Consider the following 25,664-nt stretch of genomic DNA (forward strand, 5'->3'; position numbering starts at 1 on the left):
TCTCCATTTCACAGCTGCTGCACATCCTCTTAAATAAAAAGTCATAATACAAAATCAACAATAGAAAGAAAAATAGAAATTTACAATGCCATGAAGTTAAATAACATGTTACTAGATATGACAGTCTCCATTGCACAGCTACTATACATCTCCTTAAATGAAAAGCCATTCAATGACTCGTAGATCATACAGTAGCATCATTTTCTTCAAGACGGTTCTTGATTTTCATTTCTTCAGCTACACGTTAAGTCATTTAATAGCATGTTATGTAACTTTTTGGTGTTGTTAATTTCTTTTTTCTTCCTGATATTGATTTTGTTTTGTGGCCCCTTGGTTTTCAATTGAACTTATCTATTTTGTTTCAAAGGAAATTTTATTATTTAATATAGGTAAGATAGAATCACACATATAGAAAGAATTTAAACTTTGCAATCAGAACCTGTTTTTTTTTAGACTTTCATTCAGAAGTACAGTGATGATGTGTCTACTACAAAGAAAATTAGAAATGAAGTCCTTTTTTTTTCATTCCCTCAGAAACTTTATATTTTTATTTTTGATTTTTAAAAATACAGGTATATTCTTGATACTGTTACTCTTTGGGCTGTATAGACTCCGACCATCTGTGTCTGATTATTGGTCCCCAAGGAGTCTGTGCTTATTACAGTATGTTTCATAAGAGGTGCCTGTTTAAGATTTCTGTTTTCTATTGTCTGGGCACTAAATGGAAAAATACATGAATCATAGTCTGATTTTTTATTTTTCCCACAGTCATTTATTTGTGAGACAAAACAGGTCCAGATCATCATGTGGTGTTGGCTTAAATGAGTACTGCTATTTAATTATACTTTTAGACTTGATCTACCTGTTGTAATTTGTATTTATTAAAAGAATGAGCTAAGCTTCTTTTTCTGGATACATCCCCTTGCAAAAAAAAGTTAAGGTTTATTAAAGTATATATGCATTTAAACCAGATTTCCCATGTCTTATCTCCCCAGAAACCTTCATGTAAATAGGTCATGATTATACCTTGCATATATAAAAGCCTCAAACTATTTTGGAAGGATGGAAATCAAGATAGTTATGCCTCCACCTAGGTACATTTTTGTTTGAAATATGAGTTACATTGAGGGTGGAAGAGCCTGGAGAATGCTGTTTGCCGTCGACTGGTTCACTCCCCAAATGGCTGAGCCAGGCTGATGGCAGGGTCTTGCCTGTGGATCTCAAAGTCCAGGCACTTGGACCTTCTGTGTTCTCAGGGCCACAATCTGGTGCCCCTTTGTGATGTTAGCATCACATGTGGCAGTTAACTTGCTATGCTACAATGAGAGCCCCTAAATTTAGCACTAACTCTGAAAACAAGAATTCTAAAGAACTTTAAAAATATCACTAACTTAGCAAATTAATAGTTGTGAAATTTTTAAAAACGTTGACAATTGGGTAAAAATAGAGGTCAGATTGTAACCAGAACTTCTGAGTCTCGATAAATACTTTGAGATAGATGATGAGTTTTCCATGAAGGAGAAATATGGGCTTATATTTTTGAATATCCTTTGGGAATAGTGATGTACATACAGGTGTTTCAGTGTTAATGTATGTGGGCCAGTTTTTGTTATTTTATTTTTGATGTTCACACAGTTGAGAAGGATGCATGTTTATGTGGAGTACTGATCAGGGTGGTAGAAGATTGAGGCCTCAGGGAAAGTGGATGAGACCCTTCCAGTTTTTCCGTCCTCCTGAACTGGGGCGGGGTGTGGGAGGAAAGTTAGAGGGACAGCTCCCAGGAGCCCAACCATATCAGGATATGGTAATGAGGGGTGTGGGTGGGCAACTCTTAAAATCTCATGATTCTTTCTTTGAATACCCTAATATTTAATCTTGTGTTTTTCCCTCTCTCCTTTTTATAAAGAGAAATAGCAGTGGTGAAATGATGACAGTAATTATGACTGTAATCAATGAGCAAGTTCTATTTATTTATTTTTTAATATCTTTCCTAAGTAGCAAAGTAAAAGCTAAATATGCATGGTTCTCTTCAGAGCAGACAATAAAGCTGATTTTGCTTTCTTACCCAATAATGTTACCTTTGTATGGAAAAGTTTTAGTTTGTGAGTATGTATGTTTGTGATAATTTTAGGGTCTGCATTTTACTTTTTTTTGGATGTAACATTTCACCCAGTTGGCTTTGCTTTGAGCCAGAATTTATTTGGTACAAGATTTGTGAATGAAATGATCAAATTGAGTTAATATTATACAGAGTTCAAAGCCAGGGTGTATTTATGAAGTAATAAATATAACTTTTCTATGTGATTTTAAGTGAATTTTGAAAGTGGTTTTAGAGAGTTCCTGAAGTGCAGCATTTCTACAGTACATATATTATTTTGTAGTTATTCCATTATGCCTGGAGAATCAAGCACATTATATATAGAAAAAAAAGTTTTTCCTTCAATGGTTTACTTATATTAGAGAGAGAGAGAGTTTCCATCTGCTTGTTCATTTCCCAAATGGCGTCAATGGCCAAGGCTGACCCAGATGTTGCTGTCCTGCAGTGATGGACTTGGTGCACGGAGCCGATAATAACATGCTTGGACTACTGACTGATGATCAATAGCCAAAATTTATTAGAGGCAACAGACTTTATATGCTGAGGGTCATACAGGATTAGGGTAGAGATACTTAGTTCATCAACAGAACCATCAACTGTTTCTATGCCTTAGTTTGGAAGTCCTTTTGCCTTGTATATTACTTCCCACTCAACTGTTCTTATACAAATGATATCTCATCAGGTATACAAAAGGTAGCCATACAGTTGTTCTAATGCAAAGGATATCCAATCAGTCACACACAAGACATCCATTCAGTTGTTTATCATACAAATATTGTCCCATCAACTGTAATCCTGTGTTCACTCACTATGGTCGCTGACCTACGGTCACAATGTCCTCCTACACCCAGACATTGGTAAGACCTAGGAGCATCTTCTGGTCTCTCATAAGCTTGGGCCGCCTTCTACTGCTTTTCCCAGGCCATTATCAGGGGGCTGGATTGGAAGTGGAGCAGCCAGAACACAAACAGGTGCCCATGTGGGATGGTGGCATATAGCTGATGGCTTTACCTTCACTGCCACAATGTTGGCCCCTAAAAATGGAGGTTTTAAAAGTAGAATATTAGAACAAAATATTTTATGTATGCGTATCCATCTATATATTTAATTTTGGTGGCTCTATGGGAAATTGGCCTTTTCTGTTTCAGTATTGGTAGTCTGAGGCTTAAGGTAGTTTTGACTTTTGTGCAAACCCTTTTGTCGTGTTGGCTGTGATCTTTCCTGGGCTTTGTCATATGTAAAATACCATGATGAGTGCTAGACTGACCCAAACCACGACACGCATCTGTATAACAAATACCGTTTCCTGAGTGTGCTTCCCTTTTCTTGTCTTAGAATTGCTGCATATTTCAAAATTATCTTGGTTTATATTGACAGCTCTTTTATTGTTAAGTAATTTCATTTTTATGTTTAAAGTTTCTGATTATACTAAGAAGTACTGTAGTTTTCTTGTGTCCTTATGTTTTGTGCATTTACTTTAATCTTTCTGCTCACTGATTTCCTTCTGCTCACAAGAGAGATTGTAAAATGACTGTTTCGAGTAATAAGCTAAGTTTTTGTTGTCAGTTTAAAGCGACATCATTAAATAATGTTTATGTTCAGGTACCTTGTTCTCTTATAATTTACAAAACAAAAGTTAGTGTCTGTGGCCACTACTACTTTGGACCTCAATTAAATTTTTTTCATGGTACATGTAAAGTTTATGGTACTTATTAAGCTTAAGTCTTTTCATTGTGATCTTAATTCATAGAGTTGATAGAGTTTCTCTTGAAGTAAAGAGCTTATTTTTGGCTTGCTAATATATTTTAATAATTGGTATATTGCAAGTGTTAGAATGAAAATGCTATTTTAGATCCTAAAAAAGTATTGTAGTAATTGTATATAAGATAATTCTAGCAGTATGGCATTTCTTGCTTATCTAAACAAATGTTGATATGTTTGCATATTAAATATAATTGTGTTCCAGGTTAACTTCTCAGCCTGCTGCTACGTTACCAAACGGACATAGTAGCTTATGTGAGTATTTTTTAATGAAACTGGTTAGTATTAAAATTCTTATTACTGGTGTAAGTGTTAGCATTAAGTGGGGCAAAACAGAGTGGTTTAATAGTATGGTCATCATACAGTTGAAAAATGGCTAGATTTCAGTCCTAATGTTCATGTCACTGCTCAACTTCCAGAAATCAATGCAGCTGCAATAATTTAAATTATTTAAAAATAGTTATGGAAAATTAGATTATTGAATTTTAACCTAAAACTTAAATAGAGGATTATATAAGCTTTAAAAATTATTTTTTTTCTCTTTTTGTATTCTGTGCCTTGAAATGGAAATATCTGTTTTTCTTGCAGCCCTTCGAAGCCATCCCCTTCGAGGGGAGAAGAAGGGAGATGGGGATATCTCTTGTATAAATGGGGACATGGAAGTCAGAAAAAGTTGTCGATCCAGGAAAAACAGATTTGAAAGCGTGAACCAGAGTTTGTTATTTGACCAACTAGTAAATAGGTATGACTACGCAGTAAGCAACTTCTATTTTAATTATTTGATTTTCAACCAATTATTGTTTTAAAAAGTAACTTAAGCACTGAATTTACAATAAGCACAATTTTTATAAAACTTTATAAAAATTTTTATAAAACAATAGTTATCAGATAGTAACTATCTGATAACTAATAGTAAGATAGTAACTAATAGTAACTAATAGTAAGATAGTAACTTAGTTTTTTAATCTGTTTAGTAAATATGATAGTTTCATGTAATATTTAAAAATGTCCTTATTTGAAGCTTTTATGCTTAGTTAAATAATATAAAAAGGAAATTTTGTCTTTATTACTATAGGTTTGATATTTGCTCATTTAACATTGATAGCCTTGACAATTTTCAATCAACCATAAATTCCATTTTGGTATGGTAAATAGTAATGTCGCCTCATCAATATTTGGATTGAAGATGTTTTTAGACTAGTTATGTGGTATTGAGTTAGTTAGTGGATGAGCCTGTTTGACTATCAGATCAGCATCTATAACCACAAAAATAAATCTCAGATTATACGTTGACTTAGCCTGTTTACAGCTGCTATAAGAGGATACTACAGACTCGGTGCATCTTTAAGAAAGAGAAATTTTTCACAGTTCTGGGGGAAAGAAAGACCAAGATTGAGGGACCAAATATGATAGGACTTTGCTGCATTGAAACACGGCAGAAGGCATCAGAAAGTGGGGTAGAGGGCTGGAGCAGAATACGGTTGGAGAAAGTGGTAGAATCAGAAGGCAGAGAGAAGGAAAAAAGGCTCAGGCTTAACCTTTATGGAAATCAGTACTTCCCATAATGACAGCCTCAATGCATTCAGAGGGCAGTGACCTTATAACCGCATCACCTCGCAAACACTGTTGCATTGTGAATCACTTTAACCTCTGATTTTTGGGGAACATTCAAACCATAGAGGATGTCATCCTAATTGGCCTTACAATGGGAGCTCAGTGACAGGAGAGAAATGTATGTTCTATAGTGATTGTGTCTTACCTGGTTAGTAACTGTTCTTTAGCACCTAGATTAGTTTAAGTATGTAGGTCAGTGTCTGGATACATAGTAAATGTTATGTGCTTCTTTTTTTGTTGTTAAAGATTTATTTATTTTTAGTGAAAGGTGGATATACGGAGAGGAGGAGAGACAGAGAGGTCACCCCCCAAGTGACCACAGTGGCCGATACTGCACCGATCCGAAGCCAAGAGCCAGGAGCTCTTCTGGGTCTCCCACATGGGTGCAGGGTCCCAAGGCTTTGGGCCGTCCTCGACTGCTTTCCTAGGCCACAGGCAGGGAGCTGGATGGGAAGCAGGGCTGCTGGGATATGAACCGATGCCCATATGGGATCCTGGGTGTGCAAGGCGAGGACTTTAACCACTACACTATCGTGCCGGGGCCCCATGTTATGTGCTTCTTAAAAAGACAAAATAAAAGTTGATACAATGGTATCATGTATTTCTTGGATATCAGTATTTTCTAATTTTTGAAAATATTTGTTCAGTTAACCTTACTCTGGCTTTAAACTTTTATAAGTCCTTTTATTTCATGCATTTCTCCCATCTTCTTATAGAAATATTGAATTAGTTTTTTTCTCCAATTCTCTGGAACTGGTAGTTATTTTTAATGGTACTAAGAATTAATTTATTTTGAGTCTTGTAAAGAAGATTTACCATTTTAAAACTTTATTTTAATATGCGCTGGGGGGGTCCTTCAAAAACCTTATGGAAAATGGAAATAAAAGGGTAGTTTATTTTGGTACCAAATACATTGAAATACATGTGTAGTTTTTTTAAATAATATGCATTTCCTGCAAACTTTTTTCAGACCCCTTTTGAGTTAAAATAGATGATGATCTGATTCTTTGTTTTTATTTTGATTGGTATTGTTTTATGATGGGTGGTAGTTATGAAGATTTAATTTTGAACTTATGTGCAGTTCCATATTAGAATTGATGGTGCTTTATTTTGCTTTGTTCAAGAGCTCTTTTCATGTGTGGCATAATGTATGGTCCCTTTCTTTTCTTATGCTGTGTGTTAGCACTGCTGAAGCTGTACTGCAGGAAATGGATAACATTAACATTAGGCGGAATCGTCGATCAGGAGAAGTAGAGAGACTTCGAATGTGGACAGATACAGAATTTGTGAGTAAAATAACTCTAGCAACTGCTGAAAGTAAATGCTGTTGAGTAATTCAAAGAGAGAATGAGCAGCAATTGGATTTTTGTTTTTAAATGAACACAGTTGTTCCTTTGTCTTCATTTCCACTAGTTTGGGATTCGTTGTTGCTTTCTTCTTCTTTTTTTTTTTAAAGATTTATTTATTTTTATTACAAAGTGAGATATACAGAGAGGAGGAGAGACAGAGAGGAAGATCTTCTGTCCGATGATTCACTCCCCAAGTGACTGCAATGGCTGGTACTGCGCTGATCTGAAGCCAGGATCCAGGAACTTCCTCCAGGTCTCCCACAAGGGTGCAGGGTCCCAAGGTTTGGGCCGTCCTCAACTGCTTTCCCAGGCCACAAGCAGGGAGCTGGATGGGAAGTGGAGCTGCCGGGATTAGAACTGGTGCCCATATGGGATTCCGGCGTGTTCAAGCTGAGGACGTTAGCCGCCAGGCCACGCCGCCAGGCCTTCATTGTTGCTTTCTTCTATGCATTTGCTTCTTGCCACAACCTTCCCCAAATGCCCTGTACAGGTTTGTCATGAGTTATCTTAAAGTGCTGATTTGATTCTGCCACTCTTCTAATTTGACCTTTAATGGTATTTTTTAATGAATTAATGAGAAATATCTTGACCTTTGCAATCTGTTTTCAGCTTTATCTGTTCAGACTCCATTTCCAGGATATAAACAGATTGTTTTTGTCCCCACATCTTTTACCCCTGTTAGTACTCTGGGTTAACAACTGATAAAATTCCACCTTTGTTTTAAGGTCTCCCTCCCTCCATGACATGCCTAGAGGACAGTCTTCTGCTGTTTGACCTCTAGAATGTTTTATACCTCTCTTGATCATGTTGTACTTTATCTTGTAACCATTAGCCCTGTCTTATTCTGTCCTATTATACTGTTATTTGAGGGAGAAAATAGATTGATGGCTTCATAGCTTTTTAATATCTTATACACTATGATTTTCTTATTTTCTTTACGTTTCTTGAATTTAGAAAGTTTTGTTTTCTTTTTGCCTTGGAAATCTGTGCTTCACAAGTTTTATTGTGCAAAAAATGTGCTATTGGATTAACATATGTAGCAGAGAATCAATGTTATAGTAATCGACAGACTTTTCTTTTTAAAAGGAAAACATGGACATGTATTCAAGAGTGAAAAGACGAAGAAAGTCATTGAGAAGAAACAGTTATGGGATACAGAATCATCATGAGGTTTCTACTGAAGGTGAAGAAGAAGGTTTGTGAAGCACCTTATGAAGTAAATACTGGAGTGTTCAGGTGGAAGGGAGGAAAAAATAATATGTACACACCATGTTATCTGATATTGCTGGATGAGTGATTTGGTTTTGAATGTATGTATTGTATAATTTGAAATGATTTTTTTTTTATTTCCTTCATTTGAAAGAATGTTTTTTTTTTTTTAAGATTTTATTTTTTTTTTTTTATTGCTTCACTCCCCAAATGGCAGCAGTGACAAGAGTTAAGCCAGTCTGAAGCTAGGAGCCAGAGCTGTTTTGCTGGGTCTTCCATGTGGGTGCAGAGTTGGGTCATCTTTCACTGCTGTTCCAGGCACAATAGCAGGGAGTTAGATGAGAAGTGGAGCAACTGGCACTTGAACCTGTTGCCTTTATGGAATGCTGGCACTGTAGGAGAAAGGTTTTTTACCTACTGTGCCGTGGAGCTGGCCCATGATGGAGATTTTTTTATTGAGTAAATATTGTTGTTATAGCTGTGTTGCTTTCTTTGAAGAGATTTAGAATAGGTAAGACAGGTTTATAATGTGATTTCCCCCTCCTCCTACCACACTTCATTAATTGAATAGCTTTGTAGAGTTTTCAGTATAGAGATGACATGTACAGAATATGTACAGAATTTTTATTCAGGGGCTAGTGTTCTAGGTACAGTTGCTGCCTGTGACACCCACATCTTGTATGGGTGCCAGTTTTCGTCCCAACTGATTCTCTTCAGCGCAGCTCTCTACTGATGTTCGTGGGAAAGCAGCAGCAGATGACCCGACCTGGATGGTCTTCTGGCTTCGGCCTGCTGCAGGTCTGGCCATTGCAGCCACTTGGGTGAATGATTGCTCTCTCCCTCACTCTGTAACTCTGCCTTTTAAATAAATGGGTAAAACATTTTTTTTTTTTGGAAAGGATGGTAGGGCTGGCACTTGATATAATATCAGGCTAATCTTATGCCTGGAGTGCCAGCTGTATGTGCTCCAGTTTGAGTCCTAGCAGCTCTACTTCTAATCCAGTTCCTTCCTAATGGGAGGTCAGTGGAGAAGGGCCCAGGTCCTTGGGCCCCTGCACCCACATGGAATGGGAAGTAGAGCAGCCCAGAATACGAGGTAGTGCTCATATGAGATACTGGTGGTTGCAAGGCGAGGATTTTGCCATCGAGCCATTATGCCAGGCCCGCTCCCTCCAACTTTGTACCTGTATGCTTGTATCAAATCCATGCTTAAGCATGGTCACCAGTTCTAATAAACCATTAAACTGCTGACCAGAAGTGCTCTTGCTAAAAGGTTAGTAATTATCTTTTAAGCAGAATTTTTTGAAAGATTTGTTTATTGTTATTTGAAAGGCAGATTTACAGAGAGATGAAGAGAGAAAAAGAAAGAAAGAAAGAAAGAAAGAATGAATCTTCCATTCATTGCTTTACTCCCCAAATGGTCTCGATGGCTAAAGTGGGGCTGATTTGAAGCTAGGAACCAGGAGCCTCCTCCAGGTTTTCCACATGTTTGCAGTTTGACTCAGGCCATCCACTATTGCCCTCCCTTCTATAAGCAGAGACCTGGGTTAGAAATGAAGCAACCAGGGCATGACCCTATTTCCATATGGGATGCTGACACCACAGGGTAGAGGATTAGCCTGTTGAGGTGTGATACCAGCTCCTAAGCAGGATGATTTCAATTACCAGACAGTACTTAAATAGTAACTTTATTTATTGTTTAATTGGGGATTGATTGAGTTTTTGTATTTTGCTAAAAATCTAAATTATATCATGTTCTATTATTGTTTAGTATTTAACAATTTCTGATAGTTTAGGAGAGCATCTATGATCATCACTTGTTTATTCAGGTGACAAATATATTGACCATTGGTGGGGAGAATATTATTCTTAGCATCTTTATAGATTAATTTTTAATTATATTGATTTATTCTGTGTCATAAAATTATACTGCTTTTAAATGTTACCTTTGTAGAAATGGTACTGATTAGATGTATATATTCAGTTCTAGAGTGGTCTAAATCTTACAGACTAAAACAACTTTTTTTCCTTTTGTTTTGGTGAAACTAGAGTCTCAAGAAGAGGATGGAGATATAGAAGCTGAAGAGGCAGAAGGAGAAGAAAATGATAGACCTTATAATTTGAGACAAAGAAAAACAGTGGATCGATACCAAGCACCCCCAATAGGTAAGTGACTAAATTAGTTCTTCCCCTTGCATAGCTGAATAGCTTATTCTGTTGTATTGTTTTTTTTTTAAAGATTTATTATTTTTATTACAAAGTTAGATATACAGAGAGGAGGAGAGACAGAGAGGAAGATCTTCTGTCCGATGTTTCACTTCCCAAGTGAGCGCAGCAGCCAGTGCTGTGCCAATCCGAAACCAGGATCCAGGAACCTCTTCCAGGTCTCCCATGCGGGTACAGGGTCCCAAGGCATTGGGCTGTCCTCAACTGCTTTCCCAGGCCACCAGCAGGGAGCTGGATGGGAAGTAGAGCTGCTGGGATTAGAACCGGCGCCCATATGGGATCCTGGTGCATTCAAGGTGAGGACTGTAGCCGCTAGGCCACGCCGCTGGGCCCTGTTGTATTGTTTTTTAAAAAATTAAAATTGGTAAACCTGAAAGAAATGAAATTTCTTTTAGGTTCCATTTATTTTTTCCTACACATGCATGCACATATACAGCAGAATGTTAAAGTACCTGGTAACAACACTGAACTATGTGGGGTGTGTCCATGTTGGCTTTATATTTATTATTAACTACTGCTTATGTGTGTCTATTGCTTTCATGCACAGCAATGCTTTTGGGTGAGCATTTTCATCTTCCAAGGTGTTAAATAACTTCTCCAAGGTTTTTTAATGTTGTTTTAATCTAAAAACATGTAATTAGTTCCACAGGTTCTGTTTTGTTTTCTTTTTTTCTTTAACTCATGCATCATTTCGGTTCAGTCCCTGTGTGTGCAGTCCAGTGATTTTTAATGCATTCACACGGTTTTGCATTTAGCACTCTCTGACTGCCAGATGTTGGAGTACTTGGCTGTGCCTTTCTCCCTTGTCCTGTCTGCCTCTCTAGACTTGTTTATATGTGACTTTTCTCTGTCTTCTTAATACCTTCAAAAAGTACTTAGATCTTTTTACTCTAAATCATATACTCTAGAGCAATGACTGACTGACTACCTGTAGATGTATCAGAATCATCTTACTGGACACTTGTCCCTGTGTGCAGATGTGTCTATTCCACTTGGAAGTCATTGTTGGACAGCAGAGGGGCAGGGGTATGATCGGCAGAAAGAAAGTTTCATTGAAGTATAATCGAGATGCATTCTATTGGACATAGTTAATTTTTATCAATGGAATCATGCGATTTATATTCGTTTTCTTCTCTGATTCAACATAATTGTTATAAGACTCCTCCCTGTGGTTTGGTTGAGTGTTAGCAATAATGTGTGCCTTCTTATTGTTGAGTAGCATTCCATTGTGTGGATACATTGAGTTGTTTATCCATTGAATTATTGATGGACATTAGATTTGTTTCTGATTTTGGCTGCTTTTTAATAAAAAGTTTTATTACTTATTTTTATCTGAAAGTCAGAGAGAGAAGAAGAGACAGAGATTTTTCTTCTGTTCGTTTTCCCCAAATAGCTGCAATGGCTGGAGCTGGACTGGTCTGTAGCCATGAGCCTGCAGCTTCTTCTGGATATCCTATGTGAATGCAGGGACCCAAAGACTTGAACCATCTTGCACTGCTTTCTTGAGCAGGGAGTTGACCCAGGAGCAGAGCAGCTGAGACTTGAACTGGCACCCATATGTTATACCAGCCCTGTAGGCAGAAGCTTAACTTACCAAGACATGGTTTTTGCTGTTACAAATAAAGTTGTTACGAACATTCATGTGGCCTTGTGGGTATATGTTTTCATTTTTCTAATAAATACCTGGGAGTGAAATGACTGGGTTGTGTGGTTAGATGTATGTTTTACCTTCTAAGAAACTACCATGGTTGCCATTGTGATGCTGTGGATAAAGTATGAAGCATCCTCTCTTTTTGCATCTTTCTAGAGTACAATGTGGCATCCACTGCGATAGACTAGTGACTAAATCGTTGCACTGGGATCCTGTATGAGTGCTGGTTTCTGTCCCAGCTGCTTCACTTTCCATTCAGCTCCCTGCTTGTTATCCTTGAAAGCAGTAGAGGATGGCTTAAGGCCTTAGGACCCTGTACCACGTAGGAGATCCCGAGGAAGCTCCAGGCTCTTGGCTTTGGATAGGCTCAACTTCAGCCTTTGTGGCCATTTTAGGGGTGGATCAGAGGACAAAAAAATCTTTTCTTTGTTTCTCTCCTTCTCTGTAAATCTGCCTTTCCAATAAAAATAAATAAATCTTTTTAAAAAAGATTTATTTATTTTATTACAGTCAGATATACAGAGAGGAGGAGAAACAGAGAGGAAGATCTTCCGTCTGATGTTTCACTCCCCAAGTGAGCGCAGCAGCCAGTTCTGTGCCAGTCCGAAGCCAGGATCCAGGAACCTCTTCCAGGTCTCCCATGTGGGTTCAGGGTCCCAAGGCATTGGGCCGTCCTCGACTGCTTTCCCAGGCCACCAGCAGGGAGCTGGATGGGAAGTGGAGCTGCCGGGATTAGAACCGGTGCCCATATGGGATCCCAGCGTGTTCAAGGTGAGGACTGTAGCCGCTAGGCCACACCGCCGAGCCCAAAATAAATAAATCTTAAAAAAAGAAAAAGAGTACAATGTGTCTTTATAATTTGTAGTCATTATGTTCCACGATGTATTTCTTAACACTTATTCTTCCTGATTGGAATTATGTGTCTTTTGGGCATTATCTACCTAGTCACCTCTCTTTCTCTCCTAGATACCACATTGTTTCTGTGAGATCAACTTCTTTATCTCCACATATGAGTTAAAGTGGTGGTTGTCTTTTTCTGCCTGGCTTATTTCAATTAACATAATGCTCTCCAGATTTGTCCATGTGTTTACAAATGACTGCATGGTGTTCTAGCGTATATGTTTCATATGTATCACATTTTTTCTCTCTTTTTACAAAGATTTATTTTATTTTTAGTTAAGAGACAGAGTAGTTATAGACTGAGAAGGAGAAATAGAAAGCTTGGCCTGTGTGAAGCCAGGAGCCTCTTCCATGTCTCCTACTTGGGTCTGGGGACCCAAGGACTTGAGTCATTCTCTGCTGCTTTCTCAGGTTATAAGCAGAGAGCTGGATCAGAGCTGTGACTTATGATGCGCATCTGGAATGGCAGCACTGTAGTAGAGGCTTAACTTGCTATGTCGCAGTGCCAACATGTTCTCTCCCTCCCTCCCTGCCTTCATTCTTCCCTTTGTTCTCACTTTCTTGATTTATTTATTTTTATTTGAAAGGCAGATTTACAGAGAGGACACAAAGAGAAAAATCTTCTTTTGGCTTTTTCACTCCCCAAGTTTCCCAATGGCCAGAGCTGGGAGTCAGGAACTTCTGGTTCTCCCATGAAGATGCAGGGTCCCAGGCTGTAAGCAGGGAGCCGGATGGGAAGTGGAGCAGCTGGGGACATGAACCACTGCCCATATTGGATCCTGGTGTGTGCAAGGCATGGACTTTAGCCACTAGACTACTGCACTGGGTCCTCTTTTTCTTCTTTTAAGATTTATTTATGGGGCATGGTGATTTCAACAAGCTAATTCTTCACCTGCAAGAACTGTCATCTTGTGGATGCAGATTCATGTTTAGGCAGCTCCACTTCTGGTCCAGTTCCCTGCTTACAGACTGGGAAGGCACTGGAGAATGGCCCAAGTCCTTGGGGCCCCTTCAATACTACACCCATGTGGGAAACCTGGAAGAGGTTCCTGGCTTCAGATTGGCTCAGCTCCAGCTGTTTAGCCATTTGGAGAGTGAACCAGTTGGTGGAACATCTTTCTCTTTCTCTATGTAACTCTACCTTTCAAATAAAAATAAATAATTCTTTAAAATATACAAATATATACATATATAGGATTTATATTTTTGTTGAAAGATTGTTGGGCTGGCATTGTGGGGTGGCGGGTTAAGTTGCTGCCTACTGTACCAGCAAGGCACTTGCACAGACACCAGTTTGAGGCCAGGCTCCTTCACTTCTGACATCGCTCCCTGCGTAGTAAGGCAACTGAGGGTGCCCAAGTACTTCGGCTCCTGCACTCAAGTGGGAAACAGGGAAGAAGCCCCTCACTCCTGGCTTTGGCATGGCCCAGCCCTTGCCATTGTGGCAGTGTGGGGATCAAATCAGTGTGTGAAAGAGCTCTTTTTCAGTCTGTTCCTTTCCTCCTCCCCTCCCCCCTACCTCTCTCTTAACCTCTTTTTTTTTTTTTTTTAAGTAGTTTTAAAAGAAAAGTCAGAGTGACATGGAGGAAGAGAGAGAGAGAGATGGATCAAATTTTAGTTTGCTGGTTTACTTTCCAGTCACCCCAGAAGCTGGACTTGACCCTAGAATTCTGTCCAGGCCTCCCACATGGGTAGCATAGAGCCAAGTACGTGGTCCATCATCTGGAGTCTGCATTAGTAGGAAGCAGAGGAGGCAAGACCTGAGCTCGGCACTCAGCTGCAAGGCATGCGCATCCCAGGCATGCCTTCTGTGCTATACTGACATCTTGACCTGTCCTTCAAAAACTTTTCTTATTGGTCATGATTTCAATATTGAATCTGAGTGATCAATTTTTAAACCCAAATTCATAATGATTTAAGTTAATGTGTTTTTATGATGCTTATTTGCAACTCAATTATGCTATCGCAAAATCTTGAGTTTTCAGAAGATACTTGGAACTTTAAGACACATTAGGTTCTTTGCAGAAAGTTAATAGAAATATTTTCTTTTTAACAACATTTGTTTATAAATTATTTCTATGTTACCTTTTCCCCCCTTTTAGTACCAGCTCATCAAAAAAAGAGGGAAAACACATTGTTTGATATTCATAGATCTCCAGCACGAAGAAGCCATATCAGGTACATTCTGTTTCTACAAGGCAGGAATTTTTATATCAATGAGAGACTTGTTATATCTTATGTTATGCCATGTTGTGTTATGCTGTGTTATGTTATTGTTATCTTATGCCTGTGCTTATTTAACAGTTTTCATACTACATATTTTGATATTATGGGTTCACAGTTAACCTAGACTATTTATTTTTTGAAACATTGATTTATTTATTTTAAGGCAGATTATAGAGACAGGGAGAGACAGAGAGATTGATCTTGTATCTACTGGTTCACTCTGCCAATGAACTGGACCAGGCTGATGCCAGAAGCCAGGGCCTTGGCCTGGATCTCCTATGTGGGTGGCTTGGACACAAATACATGGATCAACTTCTGCTGCTTTCCCAGGTGCATTAGGGAGCAGAATCAGAAGTGCAAGAGCTGGGAATCGAACAGGCATTCATTTGAGATGCTGGGCTTTGCAGGGACAGCTAAACCCACTGCCCCGCAGTGCTGCTTGTTTTAGCCATCATCTTCTCGGAAGTTGCACAGTGCACTGGTCCCTTAGTACAGTGGAGTCTCTGTGACCCATATTACTTTTACTGGGAATACTGATTTGTTAGTCTTTTTCCTGTTGTCCTTCTACTTGTAGATACAAGGCAATTTTTTATTTAAAACTTTTTATTTATTAGAGAAGCAGAGAGAGAGATGGGGGGTCTGGTCTCATCCATTGCTTTATTCCCCAAATATAATGCAGAATGACATGAAAAGATCTGTATTAGTAAAAAGAAGATATATAATGTATTAAAGATCTCAGGAGTGCTGGGATAATTTGAGTTATTATTATATTTTAGAGATTTATTTATTTGAAAGGCAGAGTGACACAGAGAGACAGAGAGATTTTCCACCTGCTGGTTCATTATAAGAAATGGCCTCAATGGCTGGAGCAGGGCTACTGCTTAGCCAGGCTGAAGTCAGTAGCCTGGACCTCTGTCCTGGTCTCCCACATGGGTTGCAGGGGCTCCAATACTTGGACCATCTTTTGCTGCTTTCCCAGATGCATTACTGGGGAGCTGGATTGATAGAGCTGCCAAAATTTGATAGGTGGTGCTGATGCCACAAAGAGTGGCTTAACCCTGTGTGCCAAAGAGCCAGATCCAGTTTGAGTTATTATGGACTACAGTATACTTAAAAATATCATATAGAGAAGCCTAGGTTGTTGTGACATTTGTGAAGGCTAAATTTAAATTAACAATTGTGTGGCTTGTCATCAGTGTAGTCTGAACTCTACCTTTACTATTTTGGTTGCTACAGTGTTGTGCAGTGTAGTGATTATGATGGAAAAGTAATGGACAGAAATCATTCATGTGGAAAGATTCCAAAGTGAAGTAATAGGCACCAGCATTTTGCCTCTTGGATTAGACAGCTATATCCCACATTGGAGCCTGCATTCAATTCCTGACTCTGGCTCTTGATACCAGCTTCCCACGAATGCAGATTCTGGGGACGCATTGTTGTTGACTCAGTAATTGAGTTCCTGCCACCCTGTGGGAAAAGTGCAGTAGGTCTTAGCTCCCAAGCCTTGCTCCCCTCCCAACCAACAGATGGGCATTATCTCTCTCTGCCTCTAAATAAATAAATAAATAAATAAATAAATAAATAAATAAATAAATTTAAAGAAATAAATATAAAATAATAAAGAGAAAAATAAGAGAAGGGAAATAGTAAGTCTTACAGCTGATGCTAAGCAGGATCAAAAAGTTATACCAGTAAGAGTTGATGAATTATGAGTTAATGGGTTTCCTGGCTCTATAGGTCTTGACAGATTTGAAGTTAAAGAGTTATTGTGTTAGGTGGTTATGTTCAAAGAGTAGCTCTTCAAATTAAATTTTGATTTGAGAACAGTTCATGTGGTGACAAGATCCAAGGTACGATCTTGGTACATGATGTTTAAATGGCACAGAGCTCAGGACTAGTTAAAGGAGTGTGAGGGTGGTAAGTGAAGCGTAGGCAGGGGTGTAAAGAGAGATGTAGCTATGTATGAAGTGTGGAAAGGGTGCAATGGCAGTGATCGTGTAGTGAAAGGCAAGGCGATTTAGGATGGCTTGGAGGTTTCTGATAATGCTATTAACTGAATATGCCATTTTTAAGAAGTAGTCAAAGAATTTGACTTGAATATTTTAAAGGTAATTTGCATGTCAAGAGGGCAATGGTGTGCTTTGGTATGGTTTTTATACTGTTTTCTAGAGATTTTTGAAATGTCATGGATTATATTAGTAATTAACATTAATTATTGTTCCTCTTTGGGCATGATTTTAGCCACATATGTTATCTAATAATTCTGTAGTAGTTCTCATTATGAACAACTTCTTTTTCTTCAAAAAATTTTTATGTATTTTTATCACATTCAAATGAAGTTAAAAGTGTCCCATCTGGGAAGTGAAAGCCTAGAAACAAGTGTATTATTTTCTTCAGTTCTTTCAGTGTCTAGACTGTTTCTGATTACTTGAAAAACAAAATGCAAAATACAAACTTGATTTTCCATGATTTTGTTGTTCTTTATAAAACAGTGATGTAAATTTTCAAATTTAGATCAAAATTAGTTTTGTTATTGGACTGTCTTCCGTAACTGTTTAAAACATTGTAGGCTTCTTATTTTCCCCTTTTTTCTTTTACTTGTGAAGTGTACCACTTTTAAAGTTTGTAAGATGTAAACTGTATGAGGGCAGTTGCTGAAGTAATGGGTTTGTTGGTGAAGTACTTGTAGCTATGGTCTTTACAATGTGTTTTTAAATCCTATTTCCTATTTTAATGGTTTTAAGATTTTTTTTTTCTGTAGGAGAAAGAAGCATGCGATTCATAGTAGTGACACAACTTCTTCTGATGAGGAACGCTTTGAAAGAAGGAAATCAAAGAGCATGGCAAGAGCAAGAAACAGGTTAGTACAGACTTCAGTGTGGTTTCCATGGTTGAAAGCAAGAGGCACAGTTGGAATGAATTTTGTAATCTGTGGTGATCTTTCTTTAACATTGCTATCCAACATATATTTTGGACAAGATTAATGCACTAACTTGTTTTGGATTTAGTAATTCTTACAGTGGAAATCCAGCTTTGGGAAATAACCTGTATAGTAATCTGCCAATATTCAATGATGAAACACTGTGTAAAAGTGACGAAAGGAGAGACAATGGGCGTAGTATAGTATCTATTTCCATCTCTACTGCCCTTCTTGTCCAAGTTCATTTAATGATGCTGGTTTTAGTTACTTCAGATGACTCCAGTACCTGAGGGACATAACGTTTCTAGTAGAATTGTCTTGGGAGTTCTTGGATTTTTATTTGGAAGGTTTGTTTTGCTTTTGTTATTGCCTCTGGAGTTCTTTGCCCAGCTATGGTAAATGTCTGCTACATGACTCATCAAAATCTCAAGTTGTTTCCCCTGGGTAGATTGTATATTTATCTAGTAAATAAAGTGTAGGATTTATTTTCCAATATTTTTAAAAATTATTTTTTTAAAAAAGTTTTTTTTAAGATTTATTTTATTTTTATTGCAGTCAGATAAACAGAGAGGAGGAGAGACAGAGAGAAAGATCTTCCGTCCATTGATTTACTGCTCAAGTGGCCGCAACGGCTGGTGCTATGCCGATCTGAAGCCAGGATCCAGGAACTTCTTCCAGGTCTCCCACGCAGGTGCAGGGTCCCAAGGCTTTGGGCCATCCTCGACTGCTTTTTCAAGCCACAAGCAGGGAGCTGGATGGGAAGTGGAGGTGCTGGGATTAGAACCGGCGCCCATATGGGATCCCAGTGTGTTCGAGACGAGGACTTTAGCTGCTAGGCCACGCCGCTGGACCCAAAAAGATATATTTTGAAAGGCCGATTTTATGGAGAGGAGACAGAGAGAGGTCTTCATCTGCTGATTCATTCCCCAGGTGGCTGCAATGGCCATGGCTGAGAAGATCTGAAGCCAGGAGCCAGGAACATATTCTTGGTCTCCCACATAGGTGTGGGGATCCAAGGACTTTGGCTATCCTCTGCTCTTTTCCCAGGCTACAGAGAGCTGGATTGGAAGGGGGCAGTTGGGACACAAATCCTACATTGGAACGCTGATGTTAGCAGGTGGAGGAGTAGCCTGGCACGCACTGTGTCAGCGCCTTATTTTTCAACTTTCAGCACATATTTTTAATAACAAAGATATTTTATTTAGAAAAGGATTTAGCAAAGCATTTCTATAATTTGGTATTATGATTGTATTGTAGAAATACAAAATTTTCGTTTAGCATATTTTGGAAACAAATTTGAATTGGTGTAGCTTTTATTTCAAAAAGGAATTCCTCATGTAGGTGATAGTAAGAAATATGAGAAGAATCTAAGCTTTTTTCTTTTTTAGACCCAGTTGTTTATTTGAAGTGAAGGAAAGAGAGAAAGAGACTGAAGAAAAAGAGCATGAAAGATCTTACACTTGCTGATTCTGATTCACTCCCCAAATGGTCATAACAGTTTGATTAGGGCTAAACTGGGGCCAGGAAACTGGGATCTTGCAGGCCTCCCACATGGGTGGCAGAGGGTCCAGTACCTAGGCCATCTTCTGCTCCCTTTGCAGGTGAATTAACAGGGAGCTGCATTGGAGCTGAGGCAGCTGTGGCTGCACCTGATGCTCTGTTATGAGATGCTTGCATTGTAAGTAGTGATTTAACGTGCTGTGCCCGGACTCTAGCCTAAGAGTTTAAGCTTAAATAAAAGAGTTTAATTATTATTTGATCTTGACTATTATTCTTTTTAAAGATTTATTTTATTTTTATTGGAAAGTCAGATATACAGAGAGGAGGAGAAACAGAGAAGAAGATCTTCTGTGGGTTGATTCACTCGTCAAGTGGCCGCAATGGCCGGAGCTAAGCCGATCCGAAGCCAGGAGCCTGGAACCTCTTCTTGTGTCTCCCACATGGGTGCAGGGTCCCAAGCCTTTGGGCCATTCTTGACTGTTTTCCCAGGCCACAAGCAGGGAGCTGGATGGGAAGTGGAGCTGCCGGGATTAGAACTGGCGCCCATATGGGATCCCAGTGTGTGCAAGGTGAGAACTTTAGCCACAGGACTATTGTGCTGTGCCCAATATGAATTATTCTGATAATCTACATTGAAAATGTATTTTTTAGGTGTTAGAATTAGGAAATTTTGGGGCCTGGCGGTGTGGCCTAGCGGCTAAAGTCCTCGGCTTGAACGCCCCGGGATCCCATATGGGCGCCTGTTCTAATATTGGCAGCTCCGCTTCCCATCCAGCTCCCTGCTTGTGGCCTGGGAAAGCAGTTGAGGACACCCAATGCCTTGGGACACTGCACCCGCGTGGGAGACCTGGAAGAGGTTCCAGGTTCCCGGCATCGGATCGGCGCAGCACCGGCCGTTGTGGTCACTTGGGGAGTGAATCATCGGACAGAAGATCTTCCTCTCTGTCTCTCCTCCTCTCTGTATATCTGGCTGTAATAAAATGAATAAATCTTTAAAAAAAAAAAAGAATTAGGAAATTTTAGTGCAGTTCTATTCATTTTAGAAACTGTACTTTTTTGTGACCGTTTGTTGTCTTTGAATATTTAACCAAGAAGCAAAAAGAAAGATTATATTTACTTGGAGGACAATAAAATTAAGCAATGTGGGCCTGACATTGTTGCCTAATGGCTAAAGTCTTCTCCTTGCACGTACTGTGATCCCGACTGTTCCACTTCCCTTCTAGCTTCTTGCCTGTGGCCTGGGAAAGCAATTGAGGATGGCCCAAAGCCTTGGGACCCTGCACCCTTGTGGGAGTCCTGGAGAAATTCCTGGCTCTTGGCTTTGGATTGGCTCAGCTCCAGCTATTGCAGCCACTTTGGGAGTGAATCAGCGGAGGGAAGATCTTCCTTTCTGTCTCTCCTCTCTATATATCTGCCTTTCCAATAAAAGTAAAAATAAATTTTCTTTAAAACAAGAATAAGTCTTTAAAAACATTACGTAATATATAGGATTTGAGGTAGCTAGAACTTTTAAGCTATCTGGGTAACATTTATGTAATGATATTGATACAGTTTTGTTCCCAAGATGTGATCTAGAATGGCTTCCTTGAATGAAAGAAAAAGAAACTTCTCCATTCATATAAACTGATTTAGACGTATCTGCATAAAACCTGAGGATAAATTTAAATATAGTACAGCTTAATTTCAATTTTACTGCTAATTAATATAGTACATGAAAGTATCTTAATTGTGTAATTATATAATGCGGGAAATGAGATGTGAAAATATTTTCCTCAGTTGAAAAGTAGATTGGATTCTTTGTACAACACATTAATGATGTGTTCATACTGTCTTCTACATGACTGTTGTTTCAGCTGTAAAAAATTTAGGGGGATTGACATTGTGGCCCATTGGGTAAAGCTGCTGCCTACAGTGCTGGCATCTCATATTGAGTGGGGGTTTGAGTGATGGCTATCCCACTTCATTTATTTATTTATTTGTTCATTTTCTTTCTTTCTTTCTTTCTTTCCTTCTTTCTTTCTTTCTTTCTCTCTCTCTCTCTCTCTCTCTTTCTTTCTTTTCTTTCTTTCTCTCTCTCTTTCTTTCTTTCTTTCTTTCAAAATGTGCTTATTTATTTGAAAGTCAGAGTTATAGAAACAAAGAAATCTTCCGTCTGATGATTGCAGTGGCTGGGTCTGGGTGAGACCAAAGGCAGTAAGCAGGAACCAAAAGTTGCTTCCATGTCCCTGAAATGGAAAGCCAGGGCCCAAGCACTTGAGACAGCTTCCATTGCTTTTTCCAGGTCGTAAGAAGGGAGGTTAATTGGAAGTGGAGGAAGGAGGATAGGAACTACAGGTGTATGGCATGTGTGCATCAGAGGCAGTGACTTGACTGGCTGTGTCGCAGCACCAGCCTTTGCCTTTGCTTGCTGCTGGTGTGCTTGGGGAAGCAGTAGAGCCGAGCCCAAGGACTCTGGATCTCACTGCGCATGTGGGAGACCAGGATGGAGTGGAAGATCTCTTACTGTGTGTTCCTCCCACTCTGTTTCTATGCCTTTTGGACAAATAAATTTTTAAAGCACGGAAGCCATCCTGAAAAAGAGTTGGCTGCTTCCCTGAAAATAAAAACAAAAATATAGAAAATGTTAAAAATACGAGTTTGTTATTTTCTGGGTTATAAGAAAAAGAAGAAAGATGAAAATATGTCACGATTTAAGCTTATTTTGACATTAAAATTAGAAATTTTGAATGCTATTTACTTGAATTTTTGTAAATTTCAGATGTTTGCCTATGAACTTCAGAGCGGAAGACTTAGCTAGTGGTATTCTCCGAGAACGAGTGAAAGTGGGTGCAAGCTTGGCTGATGTTGATCCAATGAACATTGATAAATCAGTAAGTTTTGTAACTGTTTTTCTACAATATATGTATTTTTGATTTTATAATTTGCTTCCTAAATTTGTTTACATAGTTGAGAGGGATGCATGCCCATGTGGACCTCTGATAAGGGTGGGGAAGTTCAGGTACAGAGGAAGGTGGGAGGGACATGTTTCATTTTTTTTTTCTCCAGTTTGTCCACATAAGAGGAGTGAGAGATGGCTTTTACTTACTGTCAAGCTACATCAACACTTGGTGATGAGAGACAGTCATTTGATGACTTCCTGATGTGGGGAAGAGTATTGTGAGGGTGTTGAGTGGTTTTGATAGTTTTGAGATATTTTCAGCTTCTTTGCAGAGCATTGAGAAAATCTTTCCAAAGTTGGTTGGTTGACCACAGTCCATCTTAGTGTATCCACAGACCCAGCAACATGTTGTAAAGCTTGTTAGGAAGATTGTTCAACCTATTCTCCTTTCCATTCTCTGCTGAGGCAGTTGATGTCCCCTGCTGTTCTAGAGCTGACCATAACATCCTCCATGTACTGTCCACTGCACAGGTGCACAGGGATCAGCAGCTGTGGAGGCCCAGCCCTGATATATGTACTCCAAGCTTGGACAACACATCCTGTGATTTCTTTGTGGCCAGGGTCTGAACCCAGTGGTCCAGTTGGGGAGTTCCCCAAGAAACCACACTTGGGATGACCTCAGACTTGACTCCTGAGTGTGCCAGCCAGTATAGGATCAAGTGTGTGTCTGTTACCTGCACCAGGTAGTGCACTCACAGGTGGATGCAGCTCTAGTCAGTTCTACCCCCAGCCAAATATCTCATGTGAACCGATGAATGCAGACACTCGGTTAGCCTTTCACAGAGCTGGTCCCCATGTGTACCAGAGGGTGTTGTGGCATAGTTGGGGCAACCCCCCAATTATCCCCACTAGGTCTCCTGCCCCTTCTCCCCCCAGCCCTGGTTCTTATACATGCCAGCTCTGCCATGGCCTAGCTTGGTCTAGGCCATATGCCATCCAGCTCTTGTGTACACCAATGGGGCTTAGCTCAGCCCTACACATCCCCACACTTGGCCCTCATATATGCTGACAGGTGCTTCTGCCTTATCCAGCCTGGCCTGATACCAGCCCTGGTTCTTATGCACACTAGTGATAGGTATAGCTAGCAGGCGGGTGCTCACAGTTTTCCTGCCAGGCATATTTCCAGCACTGGATCTTGCGCATGCTGGGGATATTGTGGTCCAGCCTGACATAAATCGCACTCAGTCCCAGCACTTGATAGCTAGTGCTGTGGTCTGGCTTAGCTCGCTCACACCCATTTTGGTTCTCATGCATGCCAGCTGTTATGGGAGCCTGTCCCAGGTGGACTTGCCCCAGTCCCAGCTCTCAGGCTCACCAGTGGAAGCAGCAGCCCAGCGGGGAAGTCCCCAGAGTTCCCTACCAGGTTTTCTCCAAGCTCTGGATCTTGGCATGTGTCAGCAAGCCCTGTCTGAGATGGCCTACCCCCAGTATTGGCGTTTGCCAGCAGTTACTACCTGGCTCAGCCCCATTTCCAGTCCCAGCTCTTGCCAGTTGGTGTATCAGCCTAGCCTGTTCTGGCCTGCTACTCGCCCCAGCCCTCATGTGACTTGACAGATGTTGTGGTGCACCTGGCCTGGCCTGCACTCTTGTTTTTTTTCAATCATTGCTAGTTTGTGCTGTGGATTGACCCTTCCCGACTTGCTGCTAGACCCAGCTCACAGGTATGCCAAATGGTACTGCAACCCAGCCTGGTGTAACCTGCCCCTAACCCTGATTCTCATGCTTACAAGTAGGAGCTGTGGCCTAGCAGGGCAGTTCTCTAAGTTCCTCTACCAGGCTTTGTGTGTGCTGCTACCCAGACTAACATTACTGGCCCCCAGTGTTAGCACTCACGAGTGGACATTAACACAGTATGGCCTAGCCTGACTGGCTTGCATCCTTTCCAGCTTTCACTGATGCATGCACAGCCTAGCCCACCTTGGCTCACCCCCAGACACAGCTCTCACGTGACCCTACAGGTCCTGAGGCCTAGCCCTAGTCCCACACCCATTCTGGCTCTTGCAATAGCCAGTAGGTGCTGGGGCCTAGCCCAGTCTGACCTTACTCCAGACCCAGGCCCCATGCATGGGACAGTTCTGCCTCCAGCTCTGTCTCCTACACAAACTAATGGGTGCTGGAACCCGACCCGCTCCTGCCCAGCTCACACTTGGCCCTCATGCAAACCAGTGGGAGCTGAAACCAAGTCAAAGCGACCAGCAATAACCGCTACCAGGCCCGCCCCCTGCCCTGGTTCCCATACTTGCCAGTATGTACAGCAGACTGGTCCAGTCTATTCCACATCACATTCAGCTCTCATATATGTCAACGGGCATTGAAGCCTAGTTCAACCGAACCAGTCCCATTATCCAGCTCACACATGTGCCAATGGGTGCCACTCTCTGTCTGGCCATGCCTGCCCCAGTCCTGGTTCTCACTGTTTCCCTAATGGGCCCACTCCTATTCCCAGATTATGCACTCTCCGAATGGTTCTGCAGTTGGCTTACAGAATTAGCCCCCTGTGCCAGCATCTGCCAGCTAATGCTACAACAGAGCCAAACCAACCCACATCCACTCCGACTTATGCATGCACCAGTAGGAACAGTCAACCCAGCTTGGCTTTTCCCTGGTCTAGCTCACATGAGGCTAACAGGTGTTATAGTTCTGCCTGGTCTGGTCTGCCCCCATCCCAACTCATCCTCTCCAGTGGGAATGGTGATCCTGTAGGGGAGCCCCATGCAGCCCTACTACCGGCTTTGCCCCCTCCTCCCCATCCCTGGGTCTCACTTCTGCTGATTGGGTGCCATGGCCCAGTCTGCCATGGCCTGTCTCTCCTCAGCTTTTGCCAGTATGTGCTGTAGCATGGCCCGACCTGCCCCACCTCCAGTTCCAGCTCAGGTTGATGCAGGCTACAGCCTAGCCCAGCTGGCACCCAGTCCAAGCCCTCATGTGTACTGGCATGTGTTGCGACCGAACCTGGCCCAACCCACACTGTACCAGATTCACCAGCAGGTGATGTGAACTGGCACTGCCTGGTTCACCCCGACCTGTGCCAAATATATGCCAGTGGGTACCATTCCCTGGCCTGGTCTGGACTGCTCCATATTGTGGTTCTTGCACTCATCTGCAGGGAAGGACTGTGTCTTGACAGAGGAGTTTCCCAAGCTCCTCCATCAGAACCTTTCCCAATGTGTGACACAGTTTCAGATAGCATAGTGAAGAAGCAGGGAAAGAAATCTACCATAATCCACTAAGGAGAAGCAGTTGCTGTTAACATCTTGGCATACTTTCTTTCA

The 25,664-nt window shown here is 40.6% G+C and overlaps 1 protein-coding gene across 3 annotated transcripts in view; it reads left to right on the forward strand.

Annotated features, from left to right (window-relative positions):
- Positions 1-25,664, forward strand: part of ATAD2B (ATPase family AAA domain containing 2B) — a 164,136-nt gene that overhangs the window by 29,251 nt on the left and 109,221 nt on the right. For all 3 annotated transcript variants that reach the window (XM_058668204.1, XM_058668205.1, XM_058668206.1), the window contains exons 3-10: positions 4,065-4,114; positions 4,448-4,601; positions 6,657-6,759; positions 7,909-8,017; positions 10,081-10,197; positions 14,911-14,986; positions 17,796-17,894; positions 22,213-22,324. In XM_058668204.1, coding sequence (XP_058524187.1) covers positions 4,065-4,114; positions 4,448-4,601; positions 6,657-6,759; positions 7,909-8,017; positions 10,081-10,197; positions 14,911-14,986; positions 17,796-17,894; positions 22,213-22,324 — 820 coding nt within the window. The remainder of the gene's footprint in view (positions 1-4,064; positions 4,115-4,447; positions 4,602-6,656; positions 6,760-7,908; positions 8,018-10,080; positions 10,198-14,910; positions 14,987-17,795; positions 17,895-22,212; positions 22,325-25,664) is intronic.

The sequence above is a fragment of the Ochotona princeps genome, chromosome 8 (assembly GCF_030435755.1).
Source record: "Ochotona princeps isolate mOchPri1 chromosome 8, mOchPri1.hap1, whole genome shotgun sequence".
NCBI classification, from domain to species: Eukaryota; Metazoa; Chordata; class Mammalia; order Lagomorpha; family Ochotonidae; genus Ochotona; species Ochotona princeps.